At 45.7% G+C, this 12,095-nt stretch overlaps 1 protein-coding gene across 8 annotated transcripts in view; it reads left to right on the forward strand.

The window, feature by feature from the left end:
• Positions 1-12,095, forward strand: part of MBNL2 (muscleblind like splicing regulator 2) — a 72,932-nt gene that overhangs the window by 13,749 nt on the left and 47,088 nt on the right. For all 8 annotated transcript variants that reach the window (XM_060191772.1, XM_060191773.1, XM_060191775.1 and 5 more), the window contains exons 2-3: positions 1,237-1,437; positions 9,485-9,745. In XM_060191772.1, the coding sequence (XP_060047755.1) occupies positions 1,237-1,437; positions 9,485-9,745 (462 nt within the window). The remainder of the gene's footprint in view (positions 1-1,236; positions 1,438-9,484; positions 9,746-12,095) is intronic.

Raw genomic sequence — 12,095 nt, forward strand, 5'->3', positions numbered from 1 at the left:
CTGCTTCACCACTTGCAAAGCTTTCCCCCTACAGGAGGAGACCAGGGCTATTTTTTCCCCTTTTGTTGCCCTTGTTGTTCATCCTTGCTGTTATTATTATTGTTGTTATTGCTGTCATTGTTGTTGGATAGGACAGAGAGAAATGGAGAGAGGAGGGGAAGATAGAGAGGGGTAGAGAAAGAGAGACACCTGCAGACCGGCTTCACCGCTTGTGAAGCGACCTCCCTGCAGGTGGGGAGCTGGGGGCTCGAACTGGGACCCTTATGCCGGTCCTTGTGCTTCACGCCATGTGCGCTTAGCCTGCTGTGCTACCCTCCAGCCCCGGGAGTACAGTCTTGAACCTCGGTCCTTGTGCATAGGAATAGGTCTATTCTCCTGGTGGTACCACCATCAGGCCCCTAAACTGCTCTTTAATGTTGGAGATGGCATGCTAGAAACAGATCGTGGCCGCACAATGTTAAAAAAATAAAAATAAAAATCTCAAGTAATCCTTACCTTTCGAGAATGTATAAACTTGAACTACTGGAAATTCAGAGTATAAATGCAGCCATTTCTTTTACCCTGCTTCCCTTGGGAGACACGCAGGAAAAACAGAAGATTAGGGATCTCGTGTCAAGAGGCTTCACTGCCTGCTTTCCATTTCATTCAGGAGTTTGCCCCCATGAGCAGTTTGAGCGGAAATGACTGTTTTCTTTTCCTGAGGACACTTGTAGGAGTAAAAGGCGAGCCTGTTCCCTTTGCTTATGTTTCTATGATATGCGTCCATGTTGTTGTAGGGTTTGGAAAATGCTACATCTTGGGCAGGGGTAGATAGCATAATGGTTACGCAAAGAGACTCTTACACCTGAGGCTCTGAAGTCCCAGGTTCAATCCTCCACACCACCATAAGCCAGAGCTGAGCAGTGCTCTGGTAAAAAAAAAAAAAAAAAAAAAAAAACAGAAAGAAAGATCTTTATGTGTTTCCTTATTTCATTATTATTATTAAACAAAACAGAAAAGGGTGTTGAATGAGCCCTCAGTATGGATTTATACAACTAACACAGTCTTGTCTGTGATAAATAAATGATGTTGAGAGGACACTGCTGATCATTTTTGTAGAGTCTAAAGAAATCTTACAACGAGCATCATCTTATATGTGATGAACCAATGGTGTTCAAATGATATTGCTTATGATTTTTTTTTTGGAATGTTCTGTTCTAAAGAAATCTTTCTCCTGTGTTGTCTTCCTTTGAACAGCCCACTTTTCCTGTAGGCCCTGCCATCGGAACAAACACGGCGATTAGCTTTGCTCCTTACTTAGCACCTGTAACCCCTGGAGTTGGGTTAGTCCCAACTGAAATTCTACCCACCACACCTGTCATTGTTCCTGGAAGCCCACCTGTTACTGTCCCGGGCAACACTGCAACTCAGAAACTTCTCAGGACGGACAAACTGGAGGTACTTCCGTTATGTTTGTGGTTTGAAATGCATTCGTGGTCTAAAATTACTTCTCTGTAAGCCACTGCTTTGAGAGATTGGGATTCAGTCTTGCCCAAGAGCTGTGCACACATGCTACACACACACACACACACACACACACACACACACACCTATGGTTTGAATTCAAGGCCAAGTATGAAGGAAATACATCTGTTGAGAAACAATGCATTCATTGCAGGTAGAGGTCAGTGACATGGGATGTATGTTGAAGGGCAAAAAATGTAGCAGCGAAAGGGACACGGAATCAGTTACCACACAGACCGTACAGAGGCTCCCAAAGGTCTCCAGATCCACTGGGCATTTCTCTTTGCTGGCTTATGGAAAGTTGTGGAAACAGGCAAGTCAGGAGTCCAAGTCTTCAGGAACTAGGATGGGAGGAAGTGGGGCTATAACTATGCCGAGTGGTATGATCATTTGAATATTTTGAATATTTTCATCTGAATATTTTGAATCTTTTAGGAACTCGATAGCTGCTCTGACATGGTCCAGGATGTCAGTCTTTGTTGTTTTGGGAGTGTAAGTCAGGGGTCTCTGGAAAATGGGCTATTATATTAAATTATATTATATATATATAAAATTGTATAAAATGAGCTATCACCACTTGCAAAGCTTTCCCCCTGCAGGTGGAGACCGGGGCCATTTTTTATATTACATTATATATTTATTGAAATATATCCTCTAACATAAATCCTGTAGTCTATAATGTTTAAGAAAACCAGGGGCTGGGCACTGACGCACCTGGTTAAGGATATGCAGCACCATTCTCAAGGACCTGGGTTCAAGCCGCTGCTCATCTCCTGTAGGGGAAGGCTTCATAAGCTGTGAAGTAAATCTATGGGTGTCTATCTCTCTCTTTCCCTCCCCTTCTGTTATGTCCCTTCCCCTCTCAATTCCTCCCTGGCCTGTCAATAAAAATAGAAAGATAGGGGCCAGGTGGTGGCACACCTGGTTGAGCGCATATGTTACAATACTCAAGGACCAGGGTTCGAGCCCCCAGTCCCCACCTGCAAGGGGGAAGCTTTGCAAGTGGTGAAGCAGTATTGCAGGTGTTTTTCTGTCTTTGTCCCTATCACCTTCTTCCTTCTGGACTTCTGGCTGTCTCTGTCAAATAAATAAAGATAATAAAAATATTAAGAAAAAAACAGAAAGAAAAAAAAGGGGGGAAGAAAAAATGGCTGCTGGCAGTGGTGAATTCCTAGTACAGGCACCCACCAAGCCGTAGTGGTAACCCTGGTGGCAAAAAAGGGAAAACCAGTTTACATATTCATCAACCAGTCTGGTTCCCAGAGTGTAGCGGTCACACATTCACATCCCATATTCCTCAGCCATAATTCACTGTCATAATTTAAGTCAACCCCCCTGTATTTTGCTGGGTGGAATTTTGCCTGAACCAGTTAGAGGATCCGCCCATTCGTTCGCTGTGACTTCCTATGCCACTTGATAGCATAGTATGCGGGTGTGCAAAGATTCTGATGAGTGTGGGCTTTTTTGTTTTGTCGTGTTTTTCAAAAGGCTCCTTTAATATCAGCACCACTAAGGCTGCTAGGTCTCCCATGTATGGTTAGGCTGCGTTTATGTTGGTTCACTCGAGAATATTCTTTCAGTGTGCATTTTATTTAGGTATTTACCCCCATAAATCTTGAGGGAAAAAAAATCCTCACTGTCTAATATCAGCTTCAGTCTAGAGTATTTGGGTACCCAAGTGGGGGGAGGGGAAGAGAAAAGAAAAAAAAAAGGAGAGGGGAGGAGGGGAGAGGGAGAGGAGAGGGGAGAGAGAGAAAGAGAGAGAAAGAGAGAGAAGAGAGAGAGAGGAGAGAGGAGAGGAGAGGAGAGGAGGGGGAGGGGAGAGGAGGGGAGGGGTGGGGAGAAGAGAGGAGAGAGGGGAGGGGAGGGGAGGAGAGAGGGTAAGGGAGAAGGGAGGGGAGGGGAGGGGAGAGGAAAACATAAACCCCAATAGTGAGTGTTTTGCAAATAATCTGTCTCCCTGAACAAGAATAAATGGCTTGTCACCCAGCAAAAGTGTCCAGAGCGCCACCTGCTGGAACTTGGAGTGTGTCTGGTTTGGTACGTGACTGCAGGGTTTAGAAAACAAATTAAATCAGCTGAGTTGGGAACAAATCGTCCTGCCCACCAGGGCTGGTAGACAAAGACATATGTAGAGATGATTCATGATGGTTTCAGCACAGCAGCTTTCAGTTCAGCAAAGCAGGACCGGAGCCGGCTGCACACACCCAGAGACCCTTGGCAGCAGCTCCAGGAGTGCGGCCTGGAGAGGCTGCCTCCCAATCTGTGGGAACATCTCAGCCATTTTTTATTTAAAATTTCTGTGCGTTCTGTGAGCTGGAGATGGAATGCTGGCCGGCATCCAAAGTGTATGTTTGTAGGGGGAACAATGAGTTATTTTGTGATGTGTCTGTTTAGTCTTCTAACTGGCTTGACCACCGGCCAGTGAATCTGCATTTCCCAGGTGTCTTTGACTTTCCTGAGGCTTCAATGTTGGCCTCACATGTGGACACCGAAAGGCAGGGTCAAAATGGGAGCCACCGCTGAACATGGTGACTCTGGATGGAGAGTAAATAAAAAACTGCCTTACAGGTACACCAGGGAGAATGCACATTTTACCATGCACAAAGACCCGGGTTCAAGCCCCCGGTCCTCACCTGCTGGGGGGAAGCTTCACAGGCGCTGAGCAGGTCTGCAGGTGTCTATTTTTTTTTCTCTCTTTGTCTCCTCCTCCTCCTCTCTTGATTTCTCTCTGTCCTATCCAACAACGATAGCAATGACAATAATAATAACAACAAAATGATAAACAACAAGGATAAGAAAAGGGAAAAGATAGCCTCCAGGAGCAATTGATTCATAGTACAGGCACCAAGCCCCAGTAATAACCCTGGAGGCGAAGAAAGGAAGGAAGGAAGAAAATAGTATTTGTCATTTGGGTGGTGGCACACCTGGTTGAGTGCACAAATTACAGTGCACAGGGACCCAGGTTCAACCAGGGCTGCAGGTAGATCTCTCTCCCTCTGCGTCTTCTCCCTCCCTTCTCAGTTTCTCTTTGTCTCTGTCATAAATTTATTTGTTTAGTTATTTATTTTCCCTCTTGTTGCCCTTGTTGTTTTTTATTGTTGTTGTAGTTATTATTGTTGTTGTTGTCGTTGTTGGATAGGACAGAGAGAAATGCAGAGAGGAGGGGAAGGCAGAGAGGGGGAGAAAAAGACAGACACCTGCAGACCTGCTCACCGCCTGTGAAGCGACTCCCCTGCAGGTGGGGAGCCGGGGGCTCCAACCGGGATCCTTGTGCCGGTCCTTACGCTTTGCGCCACGTGCGTTTAACCCGCTGCTACCACCCAACTCCCTAAATTAATTAATTTTTAAAGAATACATTACTCACATTATCAGTAGCCAAGGAGAAACTAATAATATTCTATAATTTTAAAAATCGTTCCTTAAACAGTTAACTCTCAGTCTCCCAAAAATCCCAGAGATGAAATTCTAGTTCTCTAAGATTGCAGAATAATTGGGGGATAAGGATTAAAAAGAAGAAACTACAGTATGTAAAACGGCAAACCTTTTTCTCCTCTTTACCCTTATTTCCGTCCACGTTTCTCTCCCCTTTATCCTTTAACTTTCTTTCTGTGCTGTCAAAAGTAGCCATGGGGGGGGGGGGGAGGTAGCTTAATGGTTATGCAAAGTCCCAGGTTCACACTCAGAGGCCAGAGTTGATGTAAAACAAAACCGTACAGTAGCCACCTAGTGACCTGCCATTTATTTCAGTGTTTGGTGTTTGGATGATTGGAAGTGTTCTAATTTCTGATCACAGACACGCACTATCTGTAGGACAGAGGAGCATTGAGGGTGACAGGAGTATGCAGACTCACCTCACCCGCACCCCCTCTCAGATCTCAGAGAGGAAACTCAAGTCCCGCATTTCCCCCAGTTGTCTTCGGAGTTGGCAGCTATGGTCAGGCTGCACAATCTGGGGAAACTTTCCTTCCATGGGAAAAGCCTGCAGTACTGTGAAGTGGTCAGGATGGAGACAGATGCTAGACAGACAGAAAGACCGACGGGGGAGTCGGGCGGTAGCGCAGCAGCTTAAGCGCACGTGACAGGAAGTGCAAGGACCGGCATAAGGATCCCAGTTCGAGCCCCCGGCTCCCCACCTGCAGGGGAGTCGCTTCACAGGCGGTGAAGCAGATCTGCAGGTGTCTGTCTTTCTCTCCCCCTTTCTGTCTTCCCCTCCTCTCTCCATTTCTCTCTGTCCTATCCAACAACGACAACGACATCAAAACAATAAAACTACAACAACAATGGAAACAAGGGCAACAAAAAGGAAATAAATAAATAAATAAAAGAAAGTCTTATTAAAAAAAAAAGACAGATGGGTGGAGGATGGAGAATGGACAGATCTATCTCCAGATCTTTCCTTCCTTCCCTCTTTCCTTCCTTCCTCCCTTCCCTCCTTCTTTCTTTCCTCCCTTCCTCCCTCCCTCCCTCCCTTCCCCCCTCCTTTCCTTCCTTTCATAATCATAGAGGCAAGGAGTGAAAGAGACCAAAGCAATGAAGCTTCCTTCCAAGCAGTGGGGGCAGGGCTCAAGCCCGAGTCACACACTTGGCAGAGCAGCGCTATCCAGTGAGCCATTTTGCCTGCCCTGGCCCAAGCTTTATGTATATATCCAAATCATATGTAATTTCAGGTGTTCAGTTTATATCAGCACACATAGGTGTTTGGCAAATACATTTATATATTATTCTCAGAGGACAGCTGAAGCTTTTTTTTAAAAAAAAAAAATTTCTTTGTTATTCAAGCCAAACTGCACATGCAGACTCTGTAGCTCTTGAATGTAGATTCTCAGCCCCAGCGAAGAGGTCTTCAATATATATTTCCTCAGTAGAGTTCAGCGAAGAAGTCTTCAATATATATTTCCTCAATAGAGATCAGCGAAGAGTTCTTCAATATATATTTCCTCAATAGAGATCAGCGAAGAGGTCTTCAATATATATTTCCTCAATAGAGATCAGCGAAGAGGTCTTCAATATATATTTCCTCAGTAGAGATCAGTGAAGAGGTCTTCAATATATATTTCCTCAATAGAGATCAGCGAAGAAGTCTTCAATATATATTTCCTCAGTAGAGATCAGCGAAGAGGTCTTTTTATCTTTACTTATTTATTGATTAGAGACAGCCAGAAGTCAAGAGGGAAGGGGGAGTCAGAGAGAGAGAGACAGACAGACAGAGAGACACCTGCAGCCCTGCTTCATCACTTGTGGAGCTTTCCCCTTGCAGGTGGGGACCAGGGGGCTTGAACCTGGGCCCTTGAGCACCGTAACATGTGCTCACCCAGGTGCGCCACCACCAGGCCCCAAGTGAAGAGGTCTTAGCAGTGCTCAGATTCATGCTTTTCAGAGATTGGGGAAAATCTGTGGGTAAAAAAATTTTTTTTCATATAGTTAGCAAATAAAAATATTTAAAAACGTTTTGCATTTTTAAGTCATGTCTAGTAGAGAGGGGCTTTACATTTTCCCCCCATAGTTGCAGTAGTGCTTGACCCAAACTATATTCCTACTTTGAAAGGGCCTATCTAGGAAACTCTGCTTCCAGAAAACTCTGCTTAGTCCTATTCTGGAAATGGAAAGCGAGCACAGGTGTACGGATGGTGGTCTATGGGAGGTAACCACAACAGGAGCCTGATGATGTCACTGACTTCATTCTTCATATTATATAAAAATTAAGGGTTTTTTTTTTTCTGGGGGCCAGGGCTGGGGGTTTTAGATAGTGGGTCAGACAGACAAAGAGAAAGATTACCACACCACTGCTCTGGCGGCTATGAAACCCCCTTTCCATAGTTTTCCCTTGTGGGGGTTGGGGACTGGAACCCAGGTCCTAGAGCATGTGCACTCCACGAGGTGAGTTATTGCCCAGTCTTGAGGAGACCTTCTTCAGCGACTCTATTCTTTAGTCTAAGAAATACTGTCTCCTATCATGATACTATATAGCTCAGAAATACTATCTCCTATCATGATACTATACAGCTCAGAGATACTATCTCCTATCATGATACTATACAGCTCAGAAATACTATCTCCTATCATGATACTATACAGCTCAGAAATACTATCTCCTATCATGATACTATACAGCTCAGAAATGCTATCTCCTATCATGATACTATACAGCTCAGAAATACTATCTCCTATCATGATACTATACAGCTCAGAAATACTATCTCCTATCATGATACTATACAGCTCATAAATACTATCTATCTCCTATCATGATACTATACAGCTCAGAAATACTATCTCCTATCATGATACTATACAGCTCAGAAATACTATCTCCTATCATGATACTATACAGCTCAGAAATACTATCTATCTCCTATCATGATACTATATAGCTCATAAATACTATCTATCTCCTATCATGATACTATACAGCTCAGAAATACTATCTCCTATCATGATACTATATAGCTCATAAATACTATCTATCTCCTATCATGATACTATACAGCTCAGAAATACTATCTCCTATCATGATACTATACAGCTCATAAAATAATTTGCTGAGTTTTAAGGGCACAAACTCCTGATCACAACAGAAAAGCGTATATTTCTGTCGGCAACATTTCTGAACGGTTGTAGCCGTACTAAGGATGAAGAGGTAACTTTGACAGTTTTCCCAAATTTGGGCACAAGATAATGGGGAAAAATTATTTGGTGGGCGAGGTAGGCTGGCTGGTGGCACACCTGGTTGAGCACACACGTTACAGTGCACAAGAACCCGGGCTCCAGTCCCCAGTCCCCACCTGCTGGGGGAAAGCTTTGCGAGTGGTGAAGCAGGGCTGCAGGTGTCTCTCTGTCTCTCTCCCTCTCTATCTCTCCCCATTCTCTTGATTTCTTCTGTCTCGATCCAATAAACAAAGATGATTTTCAAATTATTTATTATTTTTATATTTATAAATAAAATTATTTCTATTTTTATTAGTGATTTAACACTGAATTACAAAATTAGAAGACAACAGGGGTATAATTCCACACCGTTCCCCCAGCCAGAGCTCTGTGTCCCCATCCCCTCCAGTGGAAACTGCAGTAGTTCTCCCAAGGCCACGGACACAGGCTGACTATTATTTCTACAGTTAATCTATATTTATATATACTTGCTAATTTTTTCTGTGGTCCTGCCTTTTTTTTTTTTTAATATTTATTCCCTTTTGCTGCCCTTGTTTTATTGTTGTAGTTATTGTTGTTGTTATTGTCATCGTTGTTGGATAGGACAGAGAGAAACGGAGAGAGGAGGGGAAGACAGAGAGGGGGAGAGAAAGATAGACACCTGCAAACCTGCTTCATGGCCTGTGACTCCCCTGCAGGTGAGGAGCTGGGGCTTGAACTGGGATCCTTACGTTGGCCTTGCGCTTTGCAGCCACCTGCGCTTAACCCGCTGTGCTACCGCCTGGCTCCCTGCCTTCTCTTTCTTTCTAAGTCATACCTACACCATATACTACTTCTGAGTGATCTTCCTTTTTTCTCTTCTCTCCCTGGGTCCTGATGGAGTTGAAGTTCAGCGCCCTCTGGTCATCTTACCCTAACATTCCCCCCAGGGGTTATAACCAGAATTCTTTATGGGGTGCAGAAGGTGGGAGGTCTGGCTTCTGGAATTGCTTCTCTGCTGGACATGGACATTGATTGGCAGGTGGGCCATACCCCCATCATGTTTTTATCTTTCCCCAGTGGGGCAGGGCTCTGGAGAGGTGGGGCTCCAGGACACAGTGTTTAGGTTGGTACTTATTTGATTGCAGATGGAAAACAAACAGAAAATTCCAGAAAATGCACATAGTGCTGCCATTGGCATACATCCTGGCAGTTAGGCAGGAAGAAAAAAGTGTGTCTTGGGTGTGTGTGTGTGTGTGTGTGTGTGTGTTTTCACCTCTTCAGCAAGTGGAGAATGGGAGATGCCTCCTCCAGACAGGCCTCCAAGCTCTACTCCCCCTCTCCCTTGCACTAGGTCTGCAGGGAGTTCCAGCGGGGCAACTGCGCCCGTGGCGAGACCGACTGCCGCTTTGCGCACCCAGCCGACAGCACCATGATCGACACCAACGACAACACCGTAACCGTTTGTATGGATTACATAAAGGGGCGTTGCATGAGGGAGAAATGCAAATATTTTCACCCTCCTGCACACTTGCAGGCCAAAATCAAAGCCGCGCAGCACCAAGCCAACCAAGCCGCGGTGGCCGCCCAGGCGGCTGCAGCGGCCACAGTCATGGTAAGTCTGTGCCCCGCCGCCAAGCCTTCTGCACCCGGGGGGCCTGGAGGGGGTGGGGCGTCAGCTTCCATTTGGGGCTCCCCCACCTCTGGCCACTAGGGAAGGCTGCTGTCCCCGCTGCTGAGCCGCTGCCTACGTTCTGTGGTTTTCTTTCCCTGCGCACCCACTTTTTCCCCCCTGTTCCGTCTGCCCTTTTCCCCTTCCCATCCCTTCTCTGGCACAATAAGTAAATCTCTGGGGATGGGGGGGGGGGCGTGTGTGTGCCCAGCGCTGCCTGGGAGAGCCTGCCAGAATGGAGGACCCAAGAGAGAAAGAGAGAGAGAAGGAGGGAATGGTGACTTGAACAGGGCCCGGTAACCAGGCCACAGGTGCAATCACAAGGCAGGTGCCCGGGCAGCTGCAGGTGGTCGGCAGGGACTACCACCTGTGTCCTCATCTCAAGGATGGACAAGTAGACCAAGAGGCAGAAAGTGAAGTCCTGGGGTGCTATTATGGTTCCTGCCCCCATCCCCCCAAAAAAAACCAGTCATAAAGACCATGTCAGCTTGCTCTCCACAATTGCTCTTCTGTCCCTGGCATCAATATGACCTCTTTCACATACACACACACACACACACACACACACACACACACACACACACACTCCCTGAATTTCATACCCGAGGCCTAGTCTCTGGCTTCACAGTCTCAAGCCTGACTTGCAGGGGAGGGGGGTGTGAACCCATGAGGGTGATTATAAATCTACAGAACTTCATCTGAGGAGCACCTGTCCGAGGACCAGTTCTTGGATTTGGTCCCACTGGGCACTCTGCAGTGTGTGTGGGGGGCATCTCAGAGCTTTATACCCCGGTCCCTTCTCCCAGGGTTTCTTATCAAATGAGTCCAAGGATATATATGTGTGTGTGTGTACACACACATATGCTCTCAGGTGATTCTAGCGTGCAGCAGAATTGAGAACTGGAGCACTGAATTGTAGACATTTCTGGCTAATTGGGTTTAGGCTGAGCTCTGATTGGTGGAAGGCACTAATTGTTCATTCGTGCATTGAGAGCATTCGTAAAGGCCAGGGAGGGAGGGAGTTCAGCACTGGAGCCACATGCCTTGTGTGCTTGAGGCCTTGGGTTCCATCCCCAGCACCACAGGAGGGCAAGAGAGACACACGGAATCGTGGTGGTGGAGCAGTGCTTTGCTCTCTTGTGTTCTTTCTATCTCACTCTCTCGCAAAGAAAAAAAGATACGCCTCTCTCCCTCAGAGATCTCTCAGCATAAGAGCATAGGACTTGCATGTCTGAGGTCCTAAGAATAAATAAATCTAAACTCAAAATATGAAATGAGACCTTCCTAATGTATTCCTCCTACCCACATAGTGCCCGACACATGGTCTCTCCTCCTTGTCCTCCTCCTTCTCCTCCTTCTTCTCCTCCTCCTCTCTCTCCTCCTCCTCCCTCTCGCTCCTTCTCCTCCTCCTCCTTCTCTCCCTCTCCCTCTCCCCCTTCCCTGAATCCTTGGGCCTTTAGGGCTCTTTCTGCTGTGATTCTCATTTTAAGTGATAACTCTTATTCCTCCTGGATGTGCGTTTCCATATAGGTTGACAGATTTTCTTCTGAGCAAGTTGATGCATAAGAAAGAAATCTCCCTCCCTCTTTTATTTTGTCCTGTAAGTGTTTTTTTCAAAACAGATGCCCACTAGAAATGGGAATGGGAGAAGTGAGAGTAAACTGACATCCCAGTGCCTATGAGCAAGAAAGAAGGGTGTCTTGGTATATCAATATCTATCCAGTGAGGAGTCCATCTTGGAAGATCTCATACTATGAAAAGTCAGATTTAAACGGAGTATTGATATCTGTGCAAGAGAGAACCCAGAGCACCTCTCAGCTCTGGCTTATACGGTGCCAGAGGCCGAGCCTGGAGCCTTGGGCATGCAAGTCCTGTGCTCTCCTGCTGAAGTAGCTCCCCAAACCATATTTTTCTCTGAGTATCATTCTTTCAAGCCAACCCTAACTTGTCCCACTGTTGGGCCAAAAGACACTTTGTCATAGAACTAATAAATAATAAAAATCACACTGAGGTACCCAGCATAACCCCAGGAGCAGTCAGGGCTCTGCTTTCAGGACGCAAAAATCCAACTGAAGAGGCATAAATAAATATATAAATATACATATATATATATATATATATATATATTAATTAACCTGGGTTCAAGCCTGCATTCCCTACCTGCAGGGAGAAAGCTTTATGAGTGGTGAAGCAAGGCCGCAGGTGTCTCTCTGTCTCTTTCCCTCTCTACCTCCTCCTCCCTTTCAGTTTCTCTCTCTCTATCCAATACTAAAGAAACAAAATGTAATTTTTA

Source organism: Erinaceus europaeus, chromosome 5 (assembly GCF_950295315.1).
Source record: "Erinaceus europaeus chromosome 5, mEriEur2.1, whole genome shotgun sequence".
NCBI classification, from domain to species: Eukaryota; Metazoa; Chordata; class Mammalia; order Eulipotyphla; family Erinaceidae; genus Erinaceus; species Erinaceus europaeus.